A 22519-nucleotide genomic window follows, 5' to 3' on the forward strand; every position below is an offset into this window, starting at 1 on the left:
CTTTCAGAAGGATATATGATTTAGCTGCTGGTCCTCCTGATGTCTTTTCTGTTCTCTCTGAGAAATATTTTTTTTAATTTTATCTTCTATTCTTTGAATTTTTCAGTTGCATTATCGTATCCTAATTTTGTTTTTCAAGATTTAGAGGTCGATGTTTGAACAGTCCTTTTTTAGAGCCTACCCTTGTTTCATGAATGCAAAGGTTTATCATTCTAAAGACATCAATTATCATTTGTTGAAGTTTTCCTCAACTCCCTGCTAGTGTTTAGGTGTCTGAGGTGCAGGCATTAACAGTGGACAGTGTGCAGCGGAGTCCTTAGATGTCACCTCAGCCTTCCCTCCCACCTCCTCTCTCTTCCTTGTCATACAGACCCGAGGGGAGACCTTAAGGCCAGTGTGGGGGCCGATGGATGAGTGCTACCCTGTGATTACCAGGTGGGTGGGTAAGAGCTGGGGACCCTTCCTTCCCTGGAGTGGGGTGTCCATCGTGGCACCCTTGGTAGACACAGTGAGAGGTTGGGCCATGTAGGGAAGGACTCCCAGTTACTCATAGCTGAGTTTCACTCTGTGGAGACGCAGAGTCAAGAGTGGGAAGAAGCAAGCCTCCGGGTAAGTGAGGTCTTCCCTGGAAAGGCCCGGGGCGGGGGTCTCTCCTGTCAGAGCTCCGTGAGAGCCAGGGATGCGCCACTCATGGCAGGAGGTCCCAGGGATAGTGGCGGGCCCCCTCCAGAAAACTCGCAGCCCTACCACAGCTCGAGCTGAGAAGGGAAGGACTTCCCTGGAAGAAAACGAAGAACTGTACACACCCCAAGTGTAGAAAACGGGGAGGGATGAGGCGTTCGTAGGGCCTTTACGGCCATATTATGCCCACTTATCCCTCCTGGCAGCCTCAGTATACCCGTCTCTCAAGAAGGGTCAAATGCCAGGAAAGGATGGATAAGGCAGGGGTAGGTGGGGCTGGCCCTGGGGAGGCTGCTGAGGCCCCAGCACTGCCGGGGGCGGGGAAGAGACCTGAGTGGGACTCAGAAGCAAGGCTGGAGCCACCAGACTGATTTATTGGCCATCAGGGCCTGAGAAGAGAGGGCTCGGGGCTTGGTGCCACCCCCTAGCGGGGCACGGCACAGAGCTGGTAGGGGGACGGAGTCACCAGGAAGACAAAGACGTTGTGGTGGTCGCTGGGGCGGGGCTGCCCAGCAGGCACCGAGAGGCTGAAGCGCTGCAGGAGGCAGGTGAAGAAGAGGAACAGCTCCATGCGGGCCAGGGGCTCCCCAAGGCATGAGCGGCGGCCTGTCAGTGGGTATGGGGGTGCTCAGTGAGACTGGGCCTGGGCTCACCTCCCAGGACTCCCTCAGGATGGTGCAGTGACCCGGGCACCCCACAGGCACCTGCTGAGAAGGGCACGAAAGCTGAATGCTTGACAAAGTGGCCCTGGGCATCCAGGAAATGCTCCGGCCGGAAGTGGAAGGGCTTCTTCCAGACGGTCTCGTCCTTCAGCACCGAGGACAGGTTGAAGATAAGTGTCGTCCCCTGGCAGAAGATGCCTGACATGGTGGGGTCTGGGCTGGCGGATCTGAGGCCCCACCCACAAGCACACATGGGCACACACACACTGCCTGGTACACACGTGTCCCGGCCCCCTCCATCCCCATGGCAGCCAAGTGCATGCACGGGCTCCTCCAACACGCTGTGGCAAATCTTAGTTTGTCTTCTCCACCGACTCGGGGCTCTGAATGGACAGGGCCGGCCCTGCCTCTGCGCTCAGCCCTACACCCTCCCAGGCTGGGACAGCCAGGCCTGTGGAAATGGGGATGGGGGACTTGGGGTCCAGCCCTGGCCACACTTGCCAGTGGCCATAGCGGGGCTACCAGATGGCAGATGGTATTGGGCTGGGCGATGAGGGCCACAGGCTTACCTTGGGGATTCGGAAGCCCTGCACTTCAATGTCACGGGATGTCATGTGGGGCAAACCCAGCGGGATGATGTCTGCAAAGCGCTGCACCTCATGGACCACAGCCATGGTGAAGTGCATGCGGGCCTGGTCCGCCATCTCTGGTCGCCGTTCCTGCCCTATGACCTCATCGATCTCTTCCTGGACACGGCCTGGACAGAAGCATCCCAGGAGCAGTGAGACCCAAGGGCTAGGCTCTGACCTCCTCCTGACTCCTGTGGAGGGCAGTGCCATGCGGAGGAGGACCTACTGGGACCTCAGAGCCAGGCCCAGCCTCTGCTCAGCGCTCCTGGTAGCAAAACCAAGCTCAGGGGTCCCAGGCTGACCCTTTCCTCCCTTAGCCATCCCGCCCGGCCCCCAGGCTGCGCTCACGCTGCACGTCTGGGTGCAGGATCATGAGCAGGAGGGCCCAGGCCAGCGTGGACGACGTGGTCACCATCCCGGCAGCGAACAGGTCAGCCACCACCAGCCGCAGGTTTTCATCACTGAAGCTGCTCTCGGGGTTCCCCTTAGCCTGGGCCATGCAGAGAGGGTGGGCTCAGGGCAGAGGGAGGAAGCCCCCAATTGGCCTCTCACCCCAGTCTGCACCCTAATCCTGGGTATCTGATCACTGAGAGATACACAGGCCCGCCCCACCTTGCTCGGGCTCACCTCATGGGGCCCTCAACCCACAAACCCCAGCCTCGTCCCTGCAGCCGCCCCTCACCTTCTCCACCTCATCCAGGTAGGCATCAGCCAGGTCTCGGGGTGGCTGGGTGGGGTCCCAGGTCGTCTTGTGCTCGGCGAGCAGCTCATCCACCAGGGCCATGAAGCCCTTCTGCCCTGGGAAGACCTTAGCGGCCACCCCCGGGATGTGCAGGACGACAGGGACCGCGTTCAGCATCTGTGCAGGCCACAGATGTGGGGTCCGGGGTCATCTTCTGTGCTCAGGGGTTCCCCTTGACCATTCAGGTCCCAGGCACCTCCAGGGTGTTGCCACCATTGCCCTGGTTCCTCCCTAAGTGCGTGCCCGGCCTGGGCTGCCAGAAGGATAAACCTAAAATCTCCACCTCAGCGGTTCAGTGGCTTCCAATGAAGGAGACCCATTGTAGTGAGGAGTTCTGCCTTCAAGGGGCTCGCCCAGCAGGGCCCCTGTCGCCTCACTCCCCTACCTGGTGCAGGAATCCCGACTCCTCCTTCAATGCATCCTGTATTAGGTCCAATAGCTTGAGGAAGCGCGGGTCCTTGTACTCGAAGCGGAACCCATAGATTAGGGAGGTGATCACGTTGCTCACCGCTTTATTCAGGAGGGCGTCGGGGTTAAAGGGGTTTCCTGGGAGAGGACGGTGCAGATCGAGTGGGGGAGTCGCCTCCATCTCCTTTTCCCAGACTCTCCATTCCTGTCTCCTACCTCTCAGCCCCAGCAACTCACCGGCCTGGTCAGCGAAGGCGGCACAGAGGTAGGTGGCTTCTTCTGTCACCCACTGCTCCAGTGACTTCTTGCCCAGGCCGAGGTTGCGCAGGGTGGACACGGAGAAGCGCCGCTGCTCGCGCCACGCTTTCCCGTAGCGCGCGAGGATCACCCCTGCGGAAGAGGGCGTGGCTCGCTTGTGGCCTGGCCCCGCCTCTGCCTGTCCACGTTGCGCGCGGGCTCTCCAGTCCCCCTCTGAGAGAGTCGGGTCCCGGCCCCGCCCCCGCTCACAAGTCCCGCCCATTTCAGTATAGGTTCCGCCCCTCCTTCCTCACAGTCTCACCCCTTTCGGGTCAGGCCACGCTCCCGGCTCCGCCCACAGTAAGTCGTCCTCCACCCCACGAAGTCCTGCCTATTTTGACACCCCTTCCAGGTGGGAACAGGTCACACTCTGTCCACCCACACTGTTCGCGAGCTCACAGACTGCTGAGGGCAGGTCTTGACCCCTCTTCCTGCTCTGCCCTCCCTGACCCCTCCCCGTTTTGGGACGTTCCTGCTCTGCCCTCCCACTGCCCTGCCCACACCGCCTTCATCCTCCTCATTCCCGCCGACCCCGATATTTTCCAGCTCTCTGTGGCCCTGGCCCGCCCTCTCTAGGTAAGGCCCCCCCTACATCCTTCTTCCCCACCCTTGGCCCAAGCTCCCTCTCCACCTGAGGCTCCTTCAAATTTGCTGACTCTTCCCTCTACGCACGTCCACGACCCTGCCTCTGTTTTCCCTGTCCGGTCTCTAGTCACTCCTGGCCTTGTCCCCGCCTGGCCGGATACAGTCTCACCCTCCGCTTGCCTCTGAACCGCTGCCCGAAACCCAGGTGCTCGTAGACGGGCAGAGGTGGGCGGTCCGATGTGTCCTCACTTTGGTTCACCAGCGCCTCCTGCACGGCCGCTGGACCATTGATGAAAACCACGGGCATCAAGGCTAGCTGCAGGCTGAACACGTCCCCGAAACGGCGCCGCATCTGCAGGCAGAGTGTCCGGGCTGTTGGTTAAGCCCGGCCCCTACTCCTGGCCATGGCCCTGGGGGACGCCTGGGTCATCAGCAGCTAAGAGTACAAATACTTTATGTGGCTTTGTGACCTTGTGGGTCCCATCTTCCATTGTCAGCCCACACGTTGGATCAGACCACCCAGCTATGATTTTGCAAGAGTCACCCAAATTGTCAGTAGGCCAAGTGAGCATCCCATTTTACAGGTGAAGAAACTGAGGTTCACAGAGGTGAGCACTGAGGCCAGAAGACCCACAAGGGCAAAATATGTGAACCCAGACACTACCTCTCTCAGCCTCCCTTTCCTAATTTAAAAGGGGCTCATGACTGTACTCGACTCCCCGATTTTCAAGACCTTTCCTCCTGATGTAAACAGAAGGGAGTGCAGCTCACAGTTTCAGCTGTATCCCAAACATGCTGCCAAGTCTCACCCTGTCTCCAGGCCTTTTCCCTCTGTGACCTTTGCAAAACCCTAACAGTTCTTAGGGCCGGGCCCTAATGCCCTCCCTCAGGAAGCCTCTCCCACCTGCCTCCTCTTCTGGGCCCCTATCTTATTCCAGTCTCTGGCTTCAGCCCCTACCCACTGTCTGTCGTCAGGTAGGGTCCACCCTGCAACCTTCCTCACCTGGTTAACGCTGAAAAGCATGTTCTGGAAGTCCATCTGCAGCAGGTTGCCCAGCAGAGGCAGGGATATGGGGCCCGGTGGGTAGCGGGAAGCCCAGCGTGGGCGCCGGTGCATGAGGTCCACCAGGAGCAGGAAGATGGCCCCAGCCAGGGCCAGGGAGACCAGAGAATCCCACATCAGCAGTGCCATAGCTGCTTCAGTGCCCACTGGCCTCCTCTGGGCACACTGGCACCTCTCACCACACCAGGCTTCTAGAACCGGGCAAGTCAGCTGCTAGCTTGACCAGCCTGTGCCCTGTTTATAAAGGGAACTGAGACTGGCCTTTCCCCTCTGCGTTGAGCCAATCTGTTGGGGTGATGTGCTGTCAGAGGGCACAGGGAGGGACCAGGGCAAGTAGGTCCAGGGGTGGCCACAGAAGTCCTGTCAATCCTGTCCTCACCAGGTGCTGTCCTAGGGGAGGGATGTGGAGACAAGAAGTTCACCCCCACCTGACTCCCCAGCTCTGTACAAGCTCTGAGGAAGAACCAGGGGTCTCCAGACTTGATCCTGCCACCCACTCACATTAGGCTCACTCAGTGTGGTCATAGCCTTGTCCTCAGAATATGTCACCTGCCTCCTCCTGAGTGGCCTTCACCTCCCAGGCTTGTCACTGGCCCTTTCGTGGCATTATAGGGAGGGCACAGTGATCAGAGGGCCAACAGGGTGGAGGGGATGGAGTTCTGGGTGTCCCCTCACTTCACACTAGTGCACTCAACTCACAAAGTCCTCACACATTCACAGACACTTCCCATGTTCTCACATACTGACATACACTCACACGCACACATTTACACACCCACACAGCACATGCACACCCAGCACCAAGTGTCCTAGTGCCCAGTGGGCCCGTGGTTACCGGGCTGTGACCCCCACCCTCGCCTCCAGGCTGCTGGCAGTGATGCTGAGGACCCTCACCAGGTGGCTGCTGGCCCAGCGCCCTGCGTTTCAGCCTTGTCGTGGCCGTGGGGGTGGGGAGGCAGCGTTGTTTTCAGAGCTCCCTGGTCTCCCTGACAAGCCCGTTGGGTGGGCCGAGGACCCCTTCCTTTCCTAAGTTACAAATTGGTCCTTCACTCTCTTAGCTCCCTGACCACCCAGGTGATGGATCTCCTTGGTGCCTGTGTTCACTTTCCTGACTCAGAGAAATGTGGGGTGCGCATTTCCTTCTTGACGGAGTTGTCAGTAAGCTCAGGGGTCTAGGGTGGCTCAGCATAGGCTGTGAGTGTCCCCACAGTAGTGGGCCTGCTTCCTCCTCCTCATAGCCTTTGACCTTGAACATCAGCTGCTCAAACTGTTTCTGGAAGAAAAGGGGATGGAAACCAGGTGGGGATGATGTAATCTGACACCCTCAGGGGCTGCTGAGGACCACAGGACTGGGTTCTCAGGCCTCTCCCTTTGCTGGCCTCAGGCCTCCTCCCTCTCAGGGGCCAGGTCCCCCCTGGCTCCAGCTCCACCCCTTCCCACCCTGATTCTGTGTTCCCTCAAGGAAAGATGCAAACCACAGGACCACCCCACGCCAGAGCGGACTACCGCCAGGCTGGCATTGTGGCTACCAGGCCCTCCCTTACTCAGCCTCCCGTCCCTTCTAAGCAGAGGGGTGACCACATAACGCCACTGCCTGCTGGCCTCAGCACCCTCCTTCTTCAACAATAAGAGGTGGGATTGGAGTATTTAAATCAGTGAGGCTGATGGGAATTCTGAGGCATAGGCCCACTGAAATGCATGGGACAGGAGCCCAAGGGTGGAAAAGGGGCATTTCCTGGGTAGGGTCAGGCCCCCTCACCCATCCCAGGTGGATGTGAGGCAAGCTCTCATTCTGGAAACACTGGAGTAGCCCTGGATCTTGGAGGTGCTCTCCCCAGGCTGAAGCAGGGCCCCCTATTCACCCAGTTCTCTCCTCCATTCCCCAACAGGGAGAAGACATCCTCTGGGTATTGGCTTTCAATGTCTGCAAATCCTGCTTAGTGAGTTAATGCTCTCTCTCCCCTTCCCGAATCCCACTCTTCTGCCAGGCCCACACCTAGGCCCAGAGGGTGTAGCCTGCTGGGGCCCAGCTGGGCTCTGCCTCATATTGCCTTGGCCAGGGCTTGGAATTTTTCGGCCCATGCTGGGTGTCCCGGGTGCTGGGCACTGCTGGGCTGGGCACTCACAGCAAGGTGGGAGGTTGAAGGAGAACCCCGCTCCCAGGTGCTCGTGAACAAGGAGGAGTGGGAAGTCAGAGAGCCAACATGCCAGGCCGGCGGTGTGGGGACTGCTTTGAGAGGACATTCCCCCCGGCTGGCGCAGGTTTTCTGGGATGACTTCATCGAGGACTTTGGCTGGCCTGGCACTCCCCCCAGCTGGCACAGGTATTTCTGGGATGACTTCATGGAGGACTTTGGCTGGCCTGGCAGTCACTACTGACCAAGGTGACCTCACAGTGGGTCCAAAGCACCACTGCAAAGTCCTGGGTAGGGGGGAAGTGGCAGCGGGAGGGAGGCAGCTTGTTACTGGGGCTACAAGCCTGGCTGGGGACTGGATTGTGGGGAACCGGGGTCCCTGGGCCTCCAGGAGGCAGGGAGACCAGTTTTGAGGCCACTCAACAGACCAGGAGGGAAAGAGCACAGGCACCTGGGGCATCTCGGATCCCCCTGCGGGTCTCTCTTCTGGCCTGAGGTGAATGTTCCTGTCCCAGTGGGACAGACTGTAGAGGGCCAGGTGGTGTCAGCAAGGTGGGCAGGATGGTCCGAGTGTGTGTCACACAGTACCCTCAATAAATTGCCGTTACCCACCCTTTGTTTTGGATGTCATGCCCGCCCCAAGCGGTCACCCTAATGGACATTGAAGGGCAGTGACACACATGCTTGTCATTCAGGTGCCGCTTGTCCAGGACTGGGAGTCACGAGGAAACCTGCAGTCACGAGGCCTGTGGCCTTGGCCATCATTGCACAACTGCAGCTTCTGTTCATCAGGCATTCGCGTGCCAGGCAGTTGTTCACTCAGAGTGTCCTCCCCACAGCCCTATAAGGCAGGTGGCTTTGTGGTCCCCAAGGCGCAGAGGAGTGTCAGGGGTGGGTCACCGCAGGACGTCAAAGTCACACAGCAGCATTAGGGGCCCATCTCAAATCGCTCTGAGCTCCTGTTCTACAGTTTGGGCATTAACTATACCGGCCAGCACGTCACTGAGATTTATTTTAGAAACACCTCCTGTCCGTTCTTCCCTGGCTTCTGCTCAGGTGAAGCTGCTGGGGCAAGAGACGTGAGCGCCCCCGCCTCCCCGCGCCGACCACGTATGTCACAGGTGGTCGGTCACCTGCACAGGGGTCCTGTGCGACCTGAGATTGAGCCCAGGGTGACATCGGCAAGATGGCGTAGCAGGAAGGGCCCTGCCCTGTGTCCCCCAGGCAGGAAGACCCGGCCGTGCGGCCCCCAACGCGATAAGGAGCAAACCCCTTGGTGAGAGCTCTAGAAAGCAGGTAGGGAGCAGCAGCACCCAGCGAGGCCGCGGGCAAAGGTGGTGGCATTTTGCTCGCCTTGCCCGTCTCCCCGTGGCAGGGCAGCTCCCGCACCACAAACCTACCAATTCTCGCTATTTCCTGAGGACAGAACGTGTGGAACCTGTGCCCAGCTTGTGTTAGCGCCCGGGGCCTGCCCTGACTCGGGGTGGGGACTGGCCCAGCGCGAGGTCCCCGTAGGGCGGCTGTCCGCTCTTCTGCAGGCGGCCGCTGGGGGGCGCAGGAGGCCCCGCCCAGGACCCCCAGGGCGGGAGCGGTAGCGGGGCTGCGCCCGCCTCAGGGCTGTTTATGGGTCCAGGGCTTCTGCTTCGCCAGATGAAAAATCGTGGATGTCCTCTGCCCAACGGTGTGACGACATTAGCTCTCCTGAGCTGTACACTGACTGGTGAAGATGGTGAATTTTGTTTTTTAACCACAATTTAAAATTATTGTAAAGAGTGCAAAAAATGCCAAAATCCAGAACAGTGACCTCGGCTGCAGGCGATGATGTGCAGCAACAGGACGTCTCAGGCGCTGCTGCTGGGAATCCAAAGCGGGGCAGCCGCCTCGCGAGGTAGCTGGCGGGTCCTTACAAAACCCTCTGACCGTGTGATCCCGGAATCCCGCGGCTTGGTCCTGAGCCAAAGGAGTTGAAACTTAGGTCCACACGAAAACCTGCACACGGACGATTACAGCGGCATATTCAGAACTGGCAAAACTTGGAAGCAACCTACGTCCTTCAGTAGGTGAGTGGGTAAACAGTGGTTCATCCAGAAATGGAATATCACTCAGCACTGAAACGAAATGAGCTCTCAGCCATGAAAAGACGTGGAGGAGCCGTAAACGCCTATTAGTATCGTGTGAAGGAAGCCACTCCGAAAGGCTACGTACTGTATGATTCCAACTATCTGACATCCTAGAAAAGGCAAAACTATGGAGAGAGTAAAAAGGTCAGTGGTTCAGGGGTTAGAGTTGAGGGAGGGGTGAACAGGCAGCGCTCAGAGGACCTTCAGGCTGTGAAACTTTTCTGTATGACACTATAATGACAGATACACGTCATACGTTTGTCCAAACCCACAGAATGTACAGCACAAAGTGAACACTAATGGAAACTATGGAATTCGGGTGACAATGTGTCAGACTAACAAGTGTACACTGTGCTGGGGGATGCTGATAGTGTGGGGGGGGGGCTGTGTGGGGGGAGCCAGGGGGTTATGGGAACTCTCTGTACCTTCTCTTCAATACTGCTGTGAACCTGAAAGTGCTCTTAGAAATTAAGTCTGTTAAAATAAATGCACGGAACTCAAAAGTGGTGGGAGGCACCCGAGCAGCTGACGCTTCCTGCAGAAGCCAGACAGCTGGGTCAGGAGGGGGTGTGGGACATTTCCACTCCCCAGTTAACACTCATTTCGGAAGCCAGTTTGTGGAAAGACGTAGGACAATCAATCACATGTGCTTCGCAGAAGCAGCAACAGCAAGTCTAAAGGGGACAGAAGAATAAAGGGCAAAATGACGAATCATTTGCTGTCAGGAAAATGTTTTCCTCCAGATACGTATTCTTCAGGTTTTGTGGTTTAGCCCGACACTGAAACCTATCAGTTTCATGTGACCTGTGTTAATGCCAGGCCAGGACCAGACTGGAAGCGAGGAAGCTCCCAAAGCCGTCATTGCTATGCAGCCCCCATGGCCCACCCGGCACATCCACCCACACCTGCATCCTGGTGGAGCGAAACGAGAATGGACCCCACTGCCTGATGTAGCTATTAAAACGAAATTAATCTGCCTTTTTTGCAGCCCCAACCTGATGAGCACACAAGAACTCATTTATAATTGCTTATTTCTTTATACATTTTATTGAGGAATATTGGGGAACAGTGTGTTTCTGGGGCCCATCAGCTCCAAGTCTTTGTCCTTCAATGTAGTTGTGGAAGGCGCAGCTCAGCTCCAAGTCCAGTTGCCGTTTTCGATCTTTATTTGCAGGGGGCACAGCCCACCATTCCATGTGGGAATTGAACCGGCAACCTTGTTGAGAGCTCGCGCTCTAACCTCTGAGCCATCCGGCCGGCCCTATGATTGCTCATTTCTACTTCACAACACTCCTTCCAGTGTTTCTGTTCTCTCATAAAGTCCATTAACATTGTCTGTACGACTCCTACCTACCTTCTCCGCTGCCCTTCCTACTTGGCATTCCCCTTTTCCCTCTCTCCTCTCCCTCAGGACTCATTTCCTCTCCTTTCCTCCTGCAAACCTCCTCTCAGAAAAAGCTTGGTAATTTCTCTCATGCCAAGATATAAATGACTACCGAGTTCACTGTTGAATGCACTGCTAGCACTGTTCCCAGAAAGCATGATGGAGGGGAAGGGACGCTGTGGGGACAGAGTCCCAGAGGGCAGTTTCCAGGCTCTCGGCCTCACGTGGAAAGACGCTGGCTGGGTTATTAGATGGCCATTAACTGTAATTGATGGCCATCCGCTGTGACCAGTTAGCCGTTAGCCACGAGTATAACTTCCGTGGCTGGGCTAGCAGGTGCGGAGTGCAGCTGGCAGTGGGTGGGTTGGCAGAGAAGTGGACGGCGGATTGCGGATCGTGTGGCTCTTGCTTCCTGTGTCTCCAACCCAGCTGCCATGGATAGTGGTATGACTCCCTATCTATGACTCCGTGGGTGCTCATTTTGGCCTCACCATGTCCTGCGTTCTTGTGCGGGAAGCAGGAGCTGAGACCCTGCATGACAGACATAGTGCAGTGTGCTGCAGAGAGATGAGTGAGCTAAGGCCTGGAAAGGGCCCACTGGAGTTCGTGACCAACAGCCTATTGGTGACTTTGGTATGAGCGGACTTGTGGGGACAGAAACACATTGAGGTGGGCTGTGCAGTGAGGGAGAGGTGGAGAGACCTTTTTTTAATGAAAGAGACGAGTGATGTGTTTAAATGCTGATAGGAAGGAGCCAGAAGAGAAGGAACGGCTGAATATACAAGTGAGAGAGGAAAGAGACCCCCAAACCCCCAGGATGAGAGAAGACCAGATGGATGCAGTACAGGCTGGGGGGCGAGTCTCAGAGAGGAGAGGGCAGCATCCTTCCCGAAGAGGAAATGGCCTGTGAGAAGCAGAGAACATAGGTGGGTTGGGTGGCAGCAAGTCAAGGGAACTCCCATCCAGTGCTTCCTGTGTTCTCTGCTGAAAGCGAAGGAGGCATAGGTGGGGTTGGAGGTTTAAAGAGAGATTCTGAAATAGTCCCTGAGGAGAATGGGGAGCTGACTTGGGCAACGAGGCTCACTGGGCCCCATGGACGGTCCAGCTCACACTGGAGACCTTGACTTTACAATGGTGTCAATTTATAGGAATTCTGACACTGACGGTGGGACTCCAGACAGAGGATATTTTCAGGAGGCTACGGGATTTCCCCCAGTGGCAGTCGTTTGTTCCTTCTTATTGCTGAGTAGTTGTCCATTGTGTGGATGTACCACAGTTTTTCCATTAATGTGATTGGATATTTAGTTTGTTGCTAGTTTTTGGCAGTTACAAATAAAAGCGCTGTAAATAATCATATACAAGTTTTGTGTGAGCATAAGTTTTCCTTTCCCTTAGGCAAACACCTAGCAGTGGGATTGTTGGGTCATGTGGTAAAGGAATGTTTAGTTTTGTAAAAAACTGTGAAACTTTTGCAAAGTAGCTGGTACCCATTTTGCATTCTCACCTGTATTGGATCAGAGTTTCCAGTTGTTCCACATCATCTCCACCACTTGCCTTTCTTTTTTTTTCAGCCATTCTAATCTGTATATATCATAATTTGTATTAGACCAATATTGAGGGTTTGCATTTTAAAACTAGGTAAATAGTATTGCTACTGAGTCAGGTAGTGTACTATGATTATAATTCTTTGTGTAGAATTTCAGTTTGTTTTTAAATTTTTAGTTTCTGTGTACCTATAGTTAATTCACCCAAGCTCTCACATATAAATCTCCTTGCAATACATTTAGATAAATTAGGTGATTTATCAGTGTGATCGTTTTCATGGAGACTTGTTTCCTGGAGCCCTCATCCCCCTGCTTCCATCTGGACGGGATGCCCTTGAGGCCAGCTGCTCAGCTGTCCTGGGATCTCCCTTCCCCATCGCATCCTGAGGAGCGCTTCACTTCTTTCACGTGTGGGAGCCTACGTTATTCATTTGGGTGAAACGCACCCCCCAGTTGCTTCCTGTCTTATGACATTACATGTCTGAAAAGGTCTTAATTGCTACTTGACTAAGACAGGCTAGGTATAGAATCTAGACTAGAAATAATTTTCTCACAGATCCTGAAGCTCCTCACTGTCTTCTAGCTTCAAATGTTGTATTTAAAAGTCTGATGATATTGAATTCCTACAAGAGACTTTTTTCCTTGTATCTGGAAGTTTGTAGGTTCTTCTCTTTATCCTCATTTTTTGGATATTTATTGATGACATAACCTGAGGTGGATCTTTTCCATCCATTCTCACGGACACTTGGCGATCCCTTCTCTTCCGCAAACTTAGGTCCCTCATTTTTGGGACATTGTCTTGATGAAAAAAGAATGTATTTACTTAGCATCTCTCCTTGCCACCTCAGTCTGTTGCCTCAGTTTCCTCTTTCAGAAGGATATATGATTTAGCTGCTGGTTCTCCTGATGTCTTTTCTGTTCTCTCTGAGAAATATTTTTTTAAATTTTATCGTCTATTCTTTGAATTTTTCAGTTGCATTATCGTATCCTAATTTTGTTTTTCAAGATTTAGAGGTCGATGTTTGAACAGTCCTTTTTTAGAGCCTACCCTTGTTTCATGAATGCAAAGGTTTATCATTCTAAAGACATCAATTATCATTTGTTGAAGTTTTCCTCAACTCCCTGGTAGTGTTTAGGTGTCTGAGGTGCAGGCATTAACAGTGGACAAGTGTGCAGCTGAGTCCTTAGATGTCACCTCAGCCTTCCCTCCCACCTCCTCTCTCTCCTTGTCATAAAGACCCGAGGGGAGACCTTAAGGCCAGTGTGGGGGCCGATGGATGAGTGCTACCCTGTGATTATCAGGTAGGTGGGTAAGAGCTGGGGACCCTTCCTTCCCTGGAGTGGGGTGTCCATCGTGGCACCCTTGGTAGACACAATGAGAGGTTGGGCCGGGCAGGGAAGGACTCCCAGTCACTCATAGCTGAGTTTCACTCTGTGGAGACGCAGAGTCAAGAGTGGGAAGAAGCAAGCCTCCGGGTAAGTGAGGTCTTCCCTGGAAAGGCCCGGGGCGGGGGTCTCTCCTGTCAGAGCTCCGTGAGAGCCAGGGATGCGCCACTCATGGCAGGAGGTCCCAGGGATAGTGGCGGGGCCCCCTCCAGAAAACTCGCAGCCCTACCACAGCTCGAGCTGAGAAGGGAAGGACTTCCCTGGAAGAAAACGAAGAACTGTACACACCCCAAGTGTGGAGAACGGGGAGGGATGAGGCGTTCGGAGGGCCTTTACGGCCATATTATGCCCACTTATCCCTCCTGGCAGCCTCAGTATACCCGTCTCTCAAGAAGGGTCAAATGCCAGGAAAGGATGGATAAGGCAGGGGTAGTGGGGCTGGCCCTGGGGAGGCTGCTGAGGCCCCAGCACTGCCGGGGGCGGGGAAGAGACCTGAGTGGGACTCAGAAGCAAGGCTGGAGCCACCAGACTGATTTATTGGCCATCAGGGCCTGAGAAGAGAGGGCTCGGGGCTTGGTGCCACCCCCTAGCGGGGCACGGCACAGAGCTGGTAGGGGGACGGAGTCACCAGGAAGACAAAGACGTTGTGGTGGTCGCTGGGGCGGGGCTGCCCAGCAGGCACCGAGAGGCTGAAGCGCTGCAGGAGGCAGGTGAAGAAGAGGAACAGCTCCATGCGGGCCAGGGGCTCCCCAAGGCATGAGCGGCGGCCTGTCAGTGGGTATGGGGGTGCTCAGTGAGACTGGGCCTGGGCTCACCTCCCAGGACTCCCTCAGGATGGTGCAGTGACCCGGGCACCCCACAGGCACCTGCTGAGAAGGGCACGAAAGCTGAATGCTTGACAAAGTGGCCCTGGGCATCCAGGAAATGCTCCGGCCGGAAGTGGAAGGGCTTCTTCCAGACGGTCTCGTCCTTCAGCACTGAGGACAGGTTGATGAAAAGTGTCGTCCCCTGGCAGGAGATGCCTGACATGGTGGGGTCTGGGCTGGCGGATCTGAGGCCCCAGCCACAAGCACACATGGGCACACACACACTGCCTGGTACACACGTGTCCCAGCCCCCTCCGTCCCCATGGCAGCCAAGTGCATGCACGGGCTCCTCCAACACGCTGTGGCACATCTTAGTTTGTCTTCTCCACCGACTCGGGGCTCTGAATGGACAGGGCCGGCCCTGCCTCTGCGCTCAGCCCTACACCCTCCCAGGCTGGGACAGCCAGGCCTGTGGAAATGGGGATGGGGGGCTTGGGGTCCAGCCCTGGTCCCACTTGCCAATGGCTATAGTGGGACTACCAGATGGCAGATGATGGTATTGGGCTGGGCGATGAGGGCCACAGGCTTACCTTGGGGATGCGGAAGCCCTGCACTTCAGTGTCACGGGATGTCATGTGGGGCAAACCCAGCGGGATGATGTCTGCAAAGCGCTGCACCTCATGGACCACAGCCATGGTGAAGTGCATGCGGGCCTGGTCCGCCATCTCTGGTCGCCGTACCTGCCCTATGACCTCATCGATCTCTTCCTGGACACGGCCTGGACAGAGAAGCATCCCAGGAGCAGTGAGACCCAAGGGCTAGGCTCTGACCTCCTCCTGACTCCTGTGGAGGGCAGTGCCATGTGGAGGAGAAGCTACTGGGACCTCAGAGCCAGGCCCAGCCTCTGCTCAGCCCTCCTGGTAGCAAAACCAAGCTCAGGGGTCCCAGGCTGACCCTTTCCTCCCTCAGCCATCCCGCCCGGCCCCCAGGCTGGGCTCACGCTGCACGTCCGGGTGCAGGATCATGAGCAGGAGGGCCCAGGCCAGCGTGGACGACGTGGTCACCATCCCGGCAGCGAACAGGTCAGCCACCACCAGCCGCAGGTTTTCATCACTGAAGCTGCTCTCGGGGTTCCCCTTAGCCTGGGCCATGCAGAGAGGGTGGGCTCAGGGCAGAGGGAGGAAGCCCCCAATTGGCCTCTCACCCCAGTCTGCACCCAAATCCTGGGTATCTGATCACTGGGAGATACACAGGCCCGCCCCACCCTCCCCGGGCTCACCTCATGGGGCCCTCAACCCACAAACCCCAGCCTCGTCCCTGCAGCCGCCCCTCACCTTCTCCACCTCATCCAGGTAGGCATCAGCCAGGTCTCGGGGTGGCTGGGTGGGGTCCCAGGTCGTCTTGTGCTCGGCGAGCAGCTCATCCACCAGGGCCATGAAGCCCTTCTGCCCTGGGAAGACCTTAGCGGCCACCCCCGGGATGTGCAGGACGACAGGGACCGCGTTCAGCACCTGTGCAGGCCACAGATGTGGGGCCCCGGGTCGTCCTTCTGTGCTCAGGGGTTCCCCTTGACCATTCAGGTCCCAGGCACCTCCAGGGTGTTGCCACCATTGCCCTGGTTCCTCCCTAATTGGCCCAGCCTGGGCTGCCAGAAGGATAAACCTAAAATCTCCACCTCAGCGGTTCAGTGGCTTCCAATGAAGGAGACCCATTGTAGCGAGGAGTTCTGCCTTCAAGGGGCTCGCCCAGCAGGGCCCCTGTCGCCTCACTCCCCTACCTGGTGCAGGAATCCCGACTCCTCCTTCACTGCATCGTCCATTAGGTCCAAGAGCTTGAGGAAGCGCGGGTCCTCGTACTCGAAGCGGAACCCATAGATTAGGGAGGTGATCACGTTGCTCACCGCTTTATTCAGGAGGGCGTCGGGGTTGAAGGGGTTTCCTGGGAGAGGACGGTGCAGATCGGGCGGTCGCCTCCATCTCCATTTCCCAGACTCTCCATTCCTGTCTCCTACCTCTCAGCCCCAGCAACTCACCGGCCTGGTCAGCGAAGGCGGCACAGAGGTAGGTGGCTTCTTCTGTCACCCACTGCTCCAGTGACTTCTTGCCCAGGCCGAGGTTGCGCAGGGTGGACACGGAGAAGCGCCGCTGCTCGCGCCACGCTTTCCCGTAGCGCGCGAGGATCACCCCTGCGGAAGAGGGCGTGGCTCGCTTGTGGCCTGGCCCCGCCTCTGCCTGTCCACGTTGCGCGCGGGCTCTCCAGTCCCCCTCTGAGAGAGTCGGGTCCCGGCCCCGCCCCCGCTCACAAGTCCCGCCCATTTCAGTATAGGTTCCGCCCCTCCTTCCTCACACAGTCTCACCCCTTACGGGTCAGGCCACGCTCCCGGCTCCGCCCACAGTAAGTCGTCCTCCACCCCACGAAGTCCTGCCTATTTTGACACCCCTTCCAGGTGAGGACAGGTCGCACTCCGTCCACCCACACTGCTCGCGAGCTCACAGACTGCTGAGGGCAGGTCTTGACCCCACTTCCTGCTCTGTCCTCCCTGACCCCTCCCCGTTTTGGGACGTTCCTGCTCTGCCCTCCCACTGCCCTGCCCACACTGCCTTCATCCTCCTCATTCCCGCCCACCCCGATATTTTCCAGCTCGCTGTGGCCCTGGCCCGCCCTCTCTAGGTAAGGCCCCCCCTACATCCTTCTTCCCCACCCTTGGCCCAAGCTCCCTCTCCACCTGAGGCTCCTTCAAATTTGCTGACTCTTCCCTCTACGCACGTCCACGACCCTGCCTCTGTTTTCCCTGTCCGGTCTCTAGTCACTCCTAGCCTTGTCCCCGCCTGGCCGGATACAGTCTCACCCTCCGCTTGCCTCTGAACCGCTGCCCGAAACCCAGGTGCTCGTAGACGGGCAGAGGTGGGCGGTCCGATGTGTCCTCACTTTGCTTCACCAGCGCCTCCTGCACGGCAGCTGGACCATTGATGAAAACCGCGGGCGTCCAGGCTAGCTGCAGGCTGAACACGTCCCCGAAACGGCGCCGCATCTGCAGGCAGAGTGTCCTGGCTGTTGGTTAAGCCCGGCCCCTACTCCTGGCCATGGCCCTGGGGGACGCCTGGGCCATCAGCAGCTAAGAGTACAAATACTTTATCTGGCTTTGTGACCCTGTGGGTCACATCTTCCATTGTCAGCCCACACGTTGGATCAGACCACCCAGCTATGATTTTGCAATCGTCACCCAAATTGTCAGTAGGCCAAGTGAGCATCCCATTTTACAGGTGAAGAAACTGAGGTTCACAGAGGTGAGCACTGAGGCCAGAAGACCCACAAGGGCAAAATATGTGAACCCAGACACTACCTCTCTCAGCCTCCCTTTCCTAACTTAAAAGGGGCTCATGACTGTACTCGACTCCCCGATTTTCAAGACCTTTCCTCCTGATGTAAACAGAAGGGAGTGCAGCTCACAGTTTCAGCTGTATCCCAAACATGCTGCCAAGTCCCAGCCCCTCCCAGGCCTTTTCCCTCTGTGACCTTTCAAAATCCTAACAGTTCTTAGGGCCGGGCCCTAATGCCCTCCCTCAGGAAGCCTCTCCCACCTGCCTCTTTTTCTGGGCCCCTCTCTTATTCCTGCCTCTGGCTTCAGCCCCTACTCACTGTCTGCCGCCAGGTGGGGTCCACCCTGCAACCTTCCTCACCTGGTTAACGGTAAAAAGCATGTTCTGGAAGTCCATCTGCAGCAGGTTGCCCAGCACAGGGAGGGAAATGGGGCCCGGTGGGTAGCGGGCAGCCCAGCGTGGGCGCCGGTGCATGAGGTCCACCAGGAGCAGGAAGATGGCCCCAGCCAGGGCCAGGGAGACCAGAGAATCCCACGTCAGCAGTGCCATGGCTGCCTCAGTGCCCACTGGCCTCCTCTGGACGCACTGGCACCTCTCACCACACCAGTCACCTAGGACCGGGTCAGACAGCTGGGAGCTTGTCCAGCCTGTGCCCTGTTTATAAAGGGAACTGAGACTGGCCTTTCCCCTCTGCGTTGAGCCAATCTGTTGGGGTGATGTGCTGTCAGAGGGCACAGGGAGGGACCAGGGCAAGTAGGTCCAGGGGTGGCCACAGAAGTCCTGTCAATCCTGTCCTCACCAGGTGCTGTCCTAGGGGAGGGATGTGGAGACAAGAAGTTCACCCCCACCTGACTCCCCAGCTCTGTACAGGCTCCGAGGAAGAACCAGGGGTCCAGACTTGATCCTGCCACCCACTCACATTAGGCTCACTCAGCGTGGTCATAGCCTTGTCCTCAGAACATGTCTCTGCCTTCCCATGTGTCACCTGCCTCCTCCTGAGTGGCCTTCACCTCCCAGGCTTGTCACTGACCCTTGCGTGGCATTATAGGGAGGGCACAGTGATCAGAGGGCCAACAGGGTGGAGGGGATGGAGTTCTGGGTGTCCCCTCACTTCACACTAGTGCACTCAACTCACAAAGTCCTCACACATTCACAGACACTTCCCATGTTCTCACATACTGACACACACTCACACGCACACATTTACACACCCACACAGCACATGCACACCCAGCACCAAGTGTCCTAGTGCCCAGTGGGCCCGTGGTTACCGGGCTGTGACCCCCACCCTCGCCTCCAGGCTGCTGGCAGTGATGCTGAGGACCCTCACCAGGCTGGCTGCTGGCCCAGCACCCTGCGTTTCAGCCTTGTCGTGGCCGTGGGGCTGGGGAGGCAGCGTTGTTTTCAGAGCTCCCTGGTCTCCCTGACAAGCCCGTTGGGTGGGCCGAGGACCCACCTTCCTTTCCTAAGTTACAAATTGGTCCTTCACTCTCTTAGCTCCCTGACCACCCAGGTGATGGATCTCCTTGGTGCCTGTGTTCACTTTCCTGACTCAGAGAAATGTGGGGTGCGCATTTCCTTCTTGACGGAGTTGTCAGTAAGCTCAGGGGTCTAGGGTGGCTCAGCATAGGCTGTGAGTGTCCCCACAGTAGTGGGCCTGCTTCCTCCTCCTCATAGCCTTTGACCTTGAACATCAGCTGCTCAAACTCTTTCTGGAAGACCAGGGGATGGAAACCAGGTGGGATGATGTAATCTGACACCCTCAGGGGCTGCTGAGGACCACAGGACTGGGTTCTCAGGCCTCTCCCTTTGCTGGCCTCAGGCCTCCTCCCTCTCAGGGGCCAGGTCCCCCCCGGCTGCAGCTCCATCCCTTCCCACCCTGATTCTGTGTTCCCTCAAGGAAAGATGCAAACCTCAGGACCACCCCACGCCAGAGCGGACTACCGCCAGGCTGGCATTGTGGCTACCAGGCCCTCCCTTACTCAGCCTCCCGTCCCTTCTAAGCAGAGGGGTGACCACATAACGCCACTGCCTGCTGGCCTCAGCACCCTCCTTCTTCAACAATAAAAGGGGTGGGATTGGAGTATTTAAATCAGTGAGGCTGATGGGAATTCTGAGGCATAGGCCCACTGAAATGCATGGGACAGGAGCCCAAGGGTGGAAAAGGGGCATTTCCTGGGTAGGGTCAGGCCCCCTCACCCATCCCAGGCGGATGTGAGGCAAGCTCTCATTCTGGAAACACTGGAGTAGCCCTGGATCTTGGAGGTGCTCTCCCCAGGCTGAAGCAGGGCCCCCTATTCACCCAGTTCTCTCCTCCATTCCCCAACAGGGAGAAGACATCCTCTGGGTATTGGCTTTCAATGTCTGCAAATCCTGCTTAGTGAGTGAATGTTCTCTCTCCCCTTCCCGAATTCCCACATCCCACTCTACTGCCAGGCCCACGCCCAGGCCCAGAGGGTGTAGCCTGCTGGGGCCCAGCTGGGCTCTGCCTCATCTTGCATGGCCAGGGCTTGCAATTGTTCGGGCCATGCTGGACGTCCCAAGTGATGGGCTGGGCACTCACAGCAAGGTGGGAGGTTGAGGGTGAACCCTGCTCCCAGGTGCTCGTGAACAAGGAGGAGTGGGAAGTCAGAGAGCCAACATGCCAGGCCGGCGGTGTGGGGACTGCTTTGAGAGGACATTCCCCCCGGCTGGCGCAGGTTTTCTGGGATGACTTCATGAAGGACTTTGGCTGGCCTGGCACTCCCCCGGCTGGCACAGGTATTTCTGGGATGACTTCATGGAGGACTTTGGCTGGCCTGGCAGTCACTACTGACCAAGGTGACCTCACAGCAGGTCCAAAGCACCACTGCAAAGTCCTGGGCAGCGGGAAGTGGCAGTGGGAGTGAGACAGCTTGAGACGGGGGCTGCAAGCCTGGCTGAGGACTGGATTGTGGGGAACCGGGGTCCCTGGGCCTCCAGGAAGCAGGGAAACAATTTTGAGGCCACTCAACAGACCAGGAGGGAAAGAGCACAGGCACCTGGGGACAACTCGGATCCCCCTGCGGGTCTCTCTTCTGGTCTGAGTTGAATGTTCCTGTCCCAGTGGGACAGACTGTCCGAGAGCCAGGTGGTGTCAGCAAGGTGGGCAGGATGGTCCGAGTGTGTGTCACACAGTGTCCTCAATAAATTGCCATTATCTACCCTTTGTTTTGGATGTCATGCCCGCCCCACGCAGTCACCCTAATGGACATTGAAGGGCAGTGACAGACATGCTTGTCATTCAGGCGCCGCTTACAGGACTGGGAGTCACGAGGAAACCTGCAGTCACGAGGCCTGTGGCCTTGGCCATCATTGCACAACTGCAGCTTCTGTTCATCAGGCATTCGCGTGCCAGGCAGTTGTTCACTCAGAGTGTCCTCCCCACAGCCCTACAAGGCAGGTGGCTTTGTGGTCCCCAAGGCGCAGAGGAGTGTCAGGGGTGGGTCACCGCAGGACGTCAAAGTCACACAGCAGCATTAGGGGCCCATCTCAAATCGCTCTGAGCTCCTGTTCTACAGTTTGGGCATAAACTATACCGGCCAGCACGTCACTGAGATTTATTTTAGAAACACTCCCTGTCCGTTCTTCCCTGGCTTCTGCTCAGGTGAAGCTGCTGGGGCAAGAGACGTGAGCGCCCCCGCCTCCCCGCGCCGACCACGTATGTCACAGGTGGTCGGTCACCTGCACAGGGGTCCTGTACGACCTGAGATTGAGCCCAGGGTGACGTCAGCAAGATGGCGTAGCAGGAAGGGCCCTGCCCTGTGTCCCCCAGGCAGGAAGACCCGGCCGTGGGGCCCCCAACGCGATAAGGAGCAAACCCCTTGGTGAGAGCTCTAGAAAGCAGGTAGGGAGCGGCAGCACCCAGCGAGGCTGCGGGCAAAGGTGGTGGCATTTTGCTCGCCTTGCCCGTCTCCCCGTGGCAGGGCAGCTCCCGCGCCACAAACCTCCCAATTCCCGCTACTTCCTGGGGGCAGAACGTGTGGAACCTGTGCCCAGCTTGTGTTAGCGCCCGGGGCCTGCCCTGACTCGGGGTGCGGACTGGCCCACGCGAGTTGAGGTCCCCGTAGGGCGGCTGTCCGCTCTTCTGCAGGCGGCCGCTGGGGGGCGCAGGAGGCCCCGCCCAGGATCCCCAGGGCGGGAGCGGTAGCGGGGCTGCGCCCGCCTCAGGGCTGTTTATGGGTCCAGGGCTTCTGCTTCGCCAGATGAAAAATCGTGGATGTCCTCTGCCCAACGGTGTGACGACATTAGCTCTCCTGAGCTGTACACTGACTGGTGAAGATGGTGAATTTTGTTTTTTAACCACAATTTAAAATTATTGTAAAGAGTGCAAAAAATGCCAAAATCCAGAACAGTGACCTCGGCTGCAGGCGATGATGTGCAGCAACAGGACGTCTCAGGCGCTGCTGCTGGGAATCCAAAGCGGGGCAGCCGCCTCGCGAGGTAGCTGGCGGGTCCTTACAAAACCCTCTGACCGTGTGATCCTGGAATCCCGCGGCTTGGTCCTGAGCCAAAGGAGTTGAAACTTAGGTCCACACGAAAACCTGCACACGGACGATTACAGCGGCATATTCAGAACTGGCAAAACTTGGAAGCAACCTACGTCCTTCAGTAGGTGAGTGGGTAAACAGTGGTTCATCCAGAAATGGAATATCACTCAGCACTGAAACGAAATGAGCTCTCAGCCATGAAAAGACGTGGAGGAGCCGTAAACGCCTATTAGTATCGTGTGAAGGAAG

The 22519-nt window shown here is 57.0% G+C and overlaps 2 protein-coding genes and 2 long non-coding RNA genes across 6 annotated transcripts; 2 read left to right on the forward strand and 2 right to left on the reverse strand.

Annotated features, from left to right (window-relative positions):
- Nucleotides 1–1035: 1035 nt before the first annotated feature.
- Nucleotides 1036–5287, reverse strand: LOC109440287 (cytochrome P450 2D14). 2 transcript variants are annotated; one of them, XM_074326480.1, is made up of 9 exons: nt 5008–5287; nt 4185–4356; nt 3360–3512; nt 3100–3260; nt 2655–2780; nt 2321–2462; nt 1913–2100; nt 1386–1527; nt 1036–1287 (listed from the first exon to the last, which is right to left on the reverse strand). In XM_074326480.1, the coding sequence occupies exons 1-9, from the start codon at nt 5194–5196 to the stop codon at nt 1106–1108; spliced, it is 1455 nt and encodes a 484-aa protein (XP_074182581.1). In that variant the 5' UTR covers nt 5197–5287; the 3' UTR covers nt 1036–1105. The 2 variants fall into 2 exon arrangements, with proteins under 2 accessions (XP_074182581.1, XP_074182580.1); XM_074326479.1 differs by having other exon boundaries at nt 2655–2831.
- Nucleotides 5288–6390: 1103 nt separating this feature from the next.
- Nucleotides 6391–8661, forward strand: LOC141570194 (uncharacterized). Its single transcript, XR_012494161.1, has 3 exons — nt 6391–7007; nt 7231–7391; nt 7898–8661. It is a non-coding gene; the product is annotated as an uncharacterized LOC141570194 (long non-coding RNA).
- A 5491-nt stretch (nt 8662–14152) lies between these two features.
- On the reverse strand, nt 14153–18410 carry LOC141570191 (cytochrome P450 2D17-like). Of its 2 annotated transcripts, none has more exons than XM_074326478.1 (9): nt 18123–18410; nt 17302–17473; nt 16475–16627; nt 16220–16380; nt 15777–15902; nt 15443–15584; nt 15033–15220; nt 14503–14644; nt 14153–14404 (listed from the first exon to the last, which is right to left on the reverse strand). In XM_074326478.1, the coding sequence occupies exons 1-9, from the start codon at nt 18309–18311 to the stop codon at nt 14223–14225; spliced, it is 1455 nt and encodes a 484-aa protein (XP_074182579.1). In that variant the 5' UTR covers nt 18312–18410; the 3' UTR covers nt 14153–14222. The 2 variants fall into 2 exon arrangements, with proteins under 2 accessions (XP_074182579.1, XP_074182578.1); XM_074326477.1 differs by having other exon boundaries at nt 15777–15953; nt 18123–18409.
- Nucleotides 16799–21033, forward strand: LOC141570193 (uncharacterized). Its single transcript, XR_012494160.1, has 3 exons — nt 16799–17112; nt 20092–20142; nt 20363–21033. It is a non-coding gene; the product is annotated as an uncharacterized LOC141570193 (long non-coding RNA).
- The last annotated feature ends 1486 nt before the right edge of the window (nt 21034–22519 follow it).

Source organism: Rhinolophus sinicus, linkage group LG02 (assembly GCF_036562045.2).
Source record: "Rhinolophus sinicus isolate RSC01 linkage group LG02, ASM3656204v1, whole genome shotgun sequence".
NCBI lineage: Eukaryota > Metazoa > Chordata > Mammalia > Chiroptera > Rhinolophidae > Rhinolophus > Rhinolophus sinicus.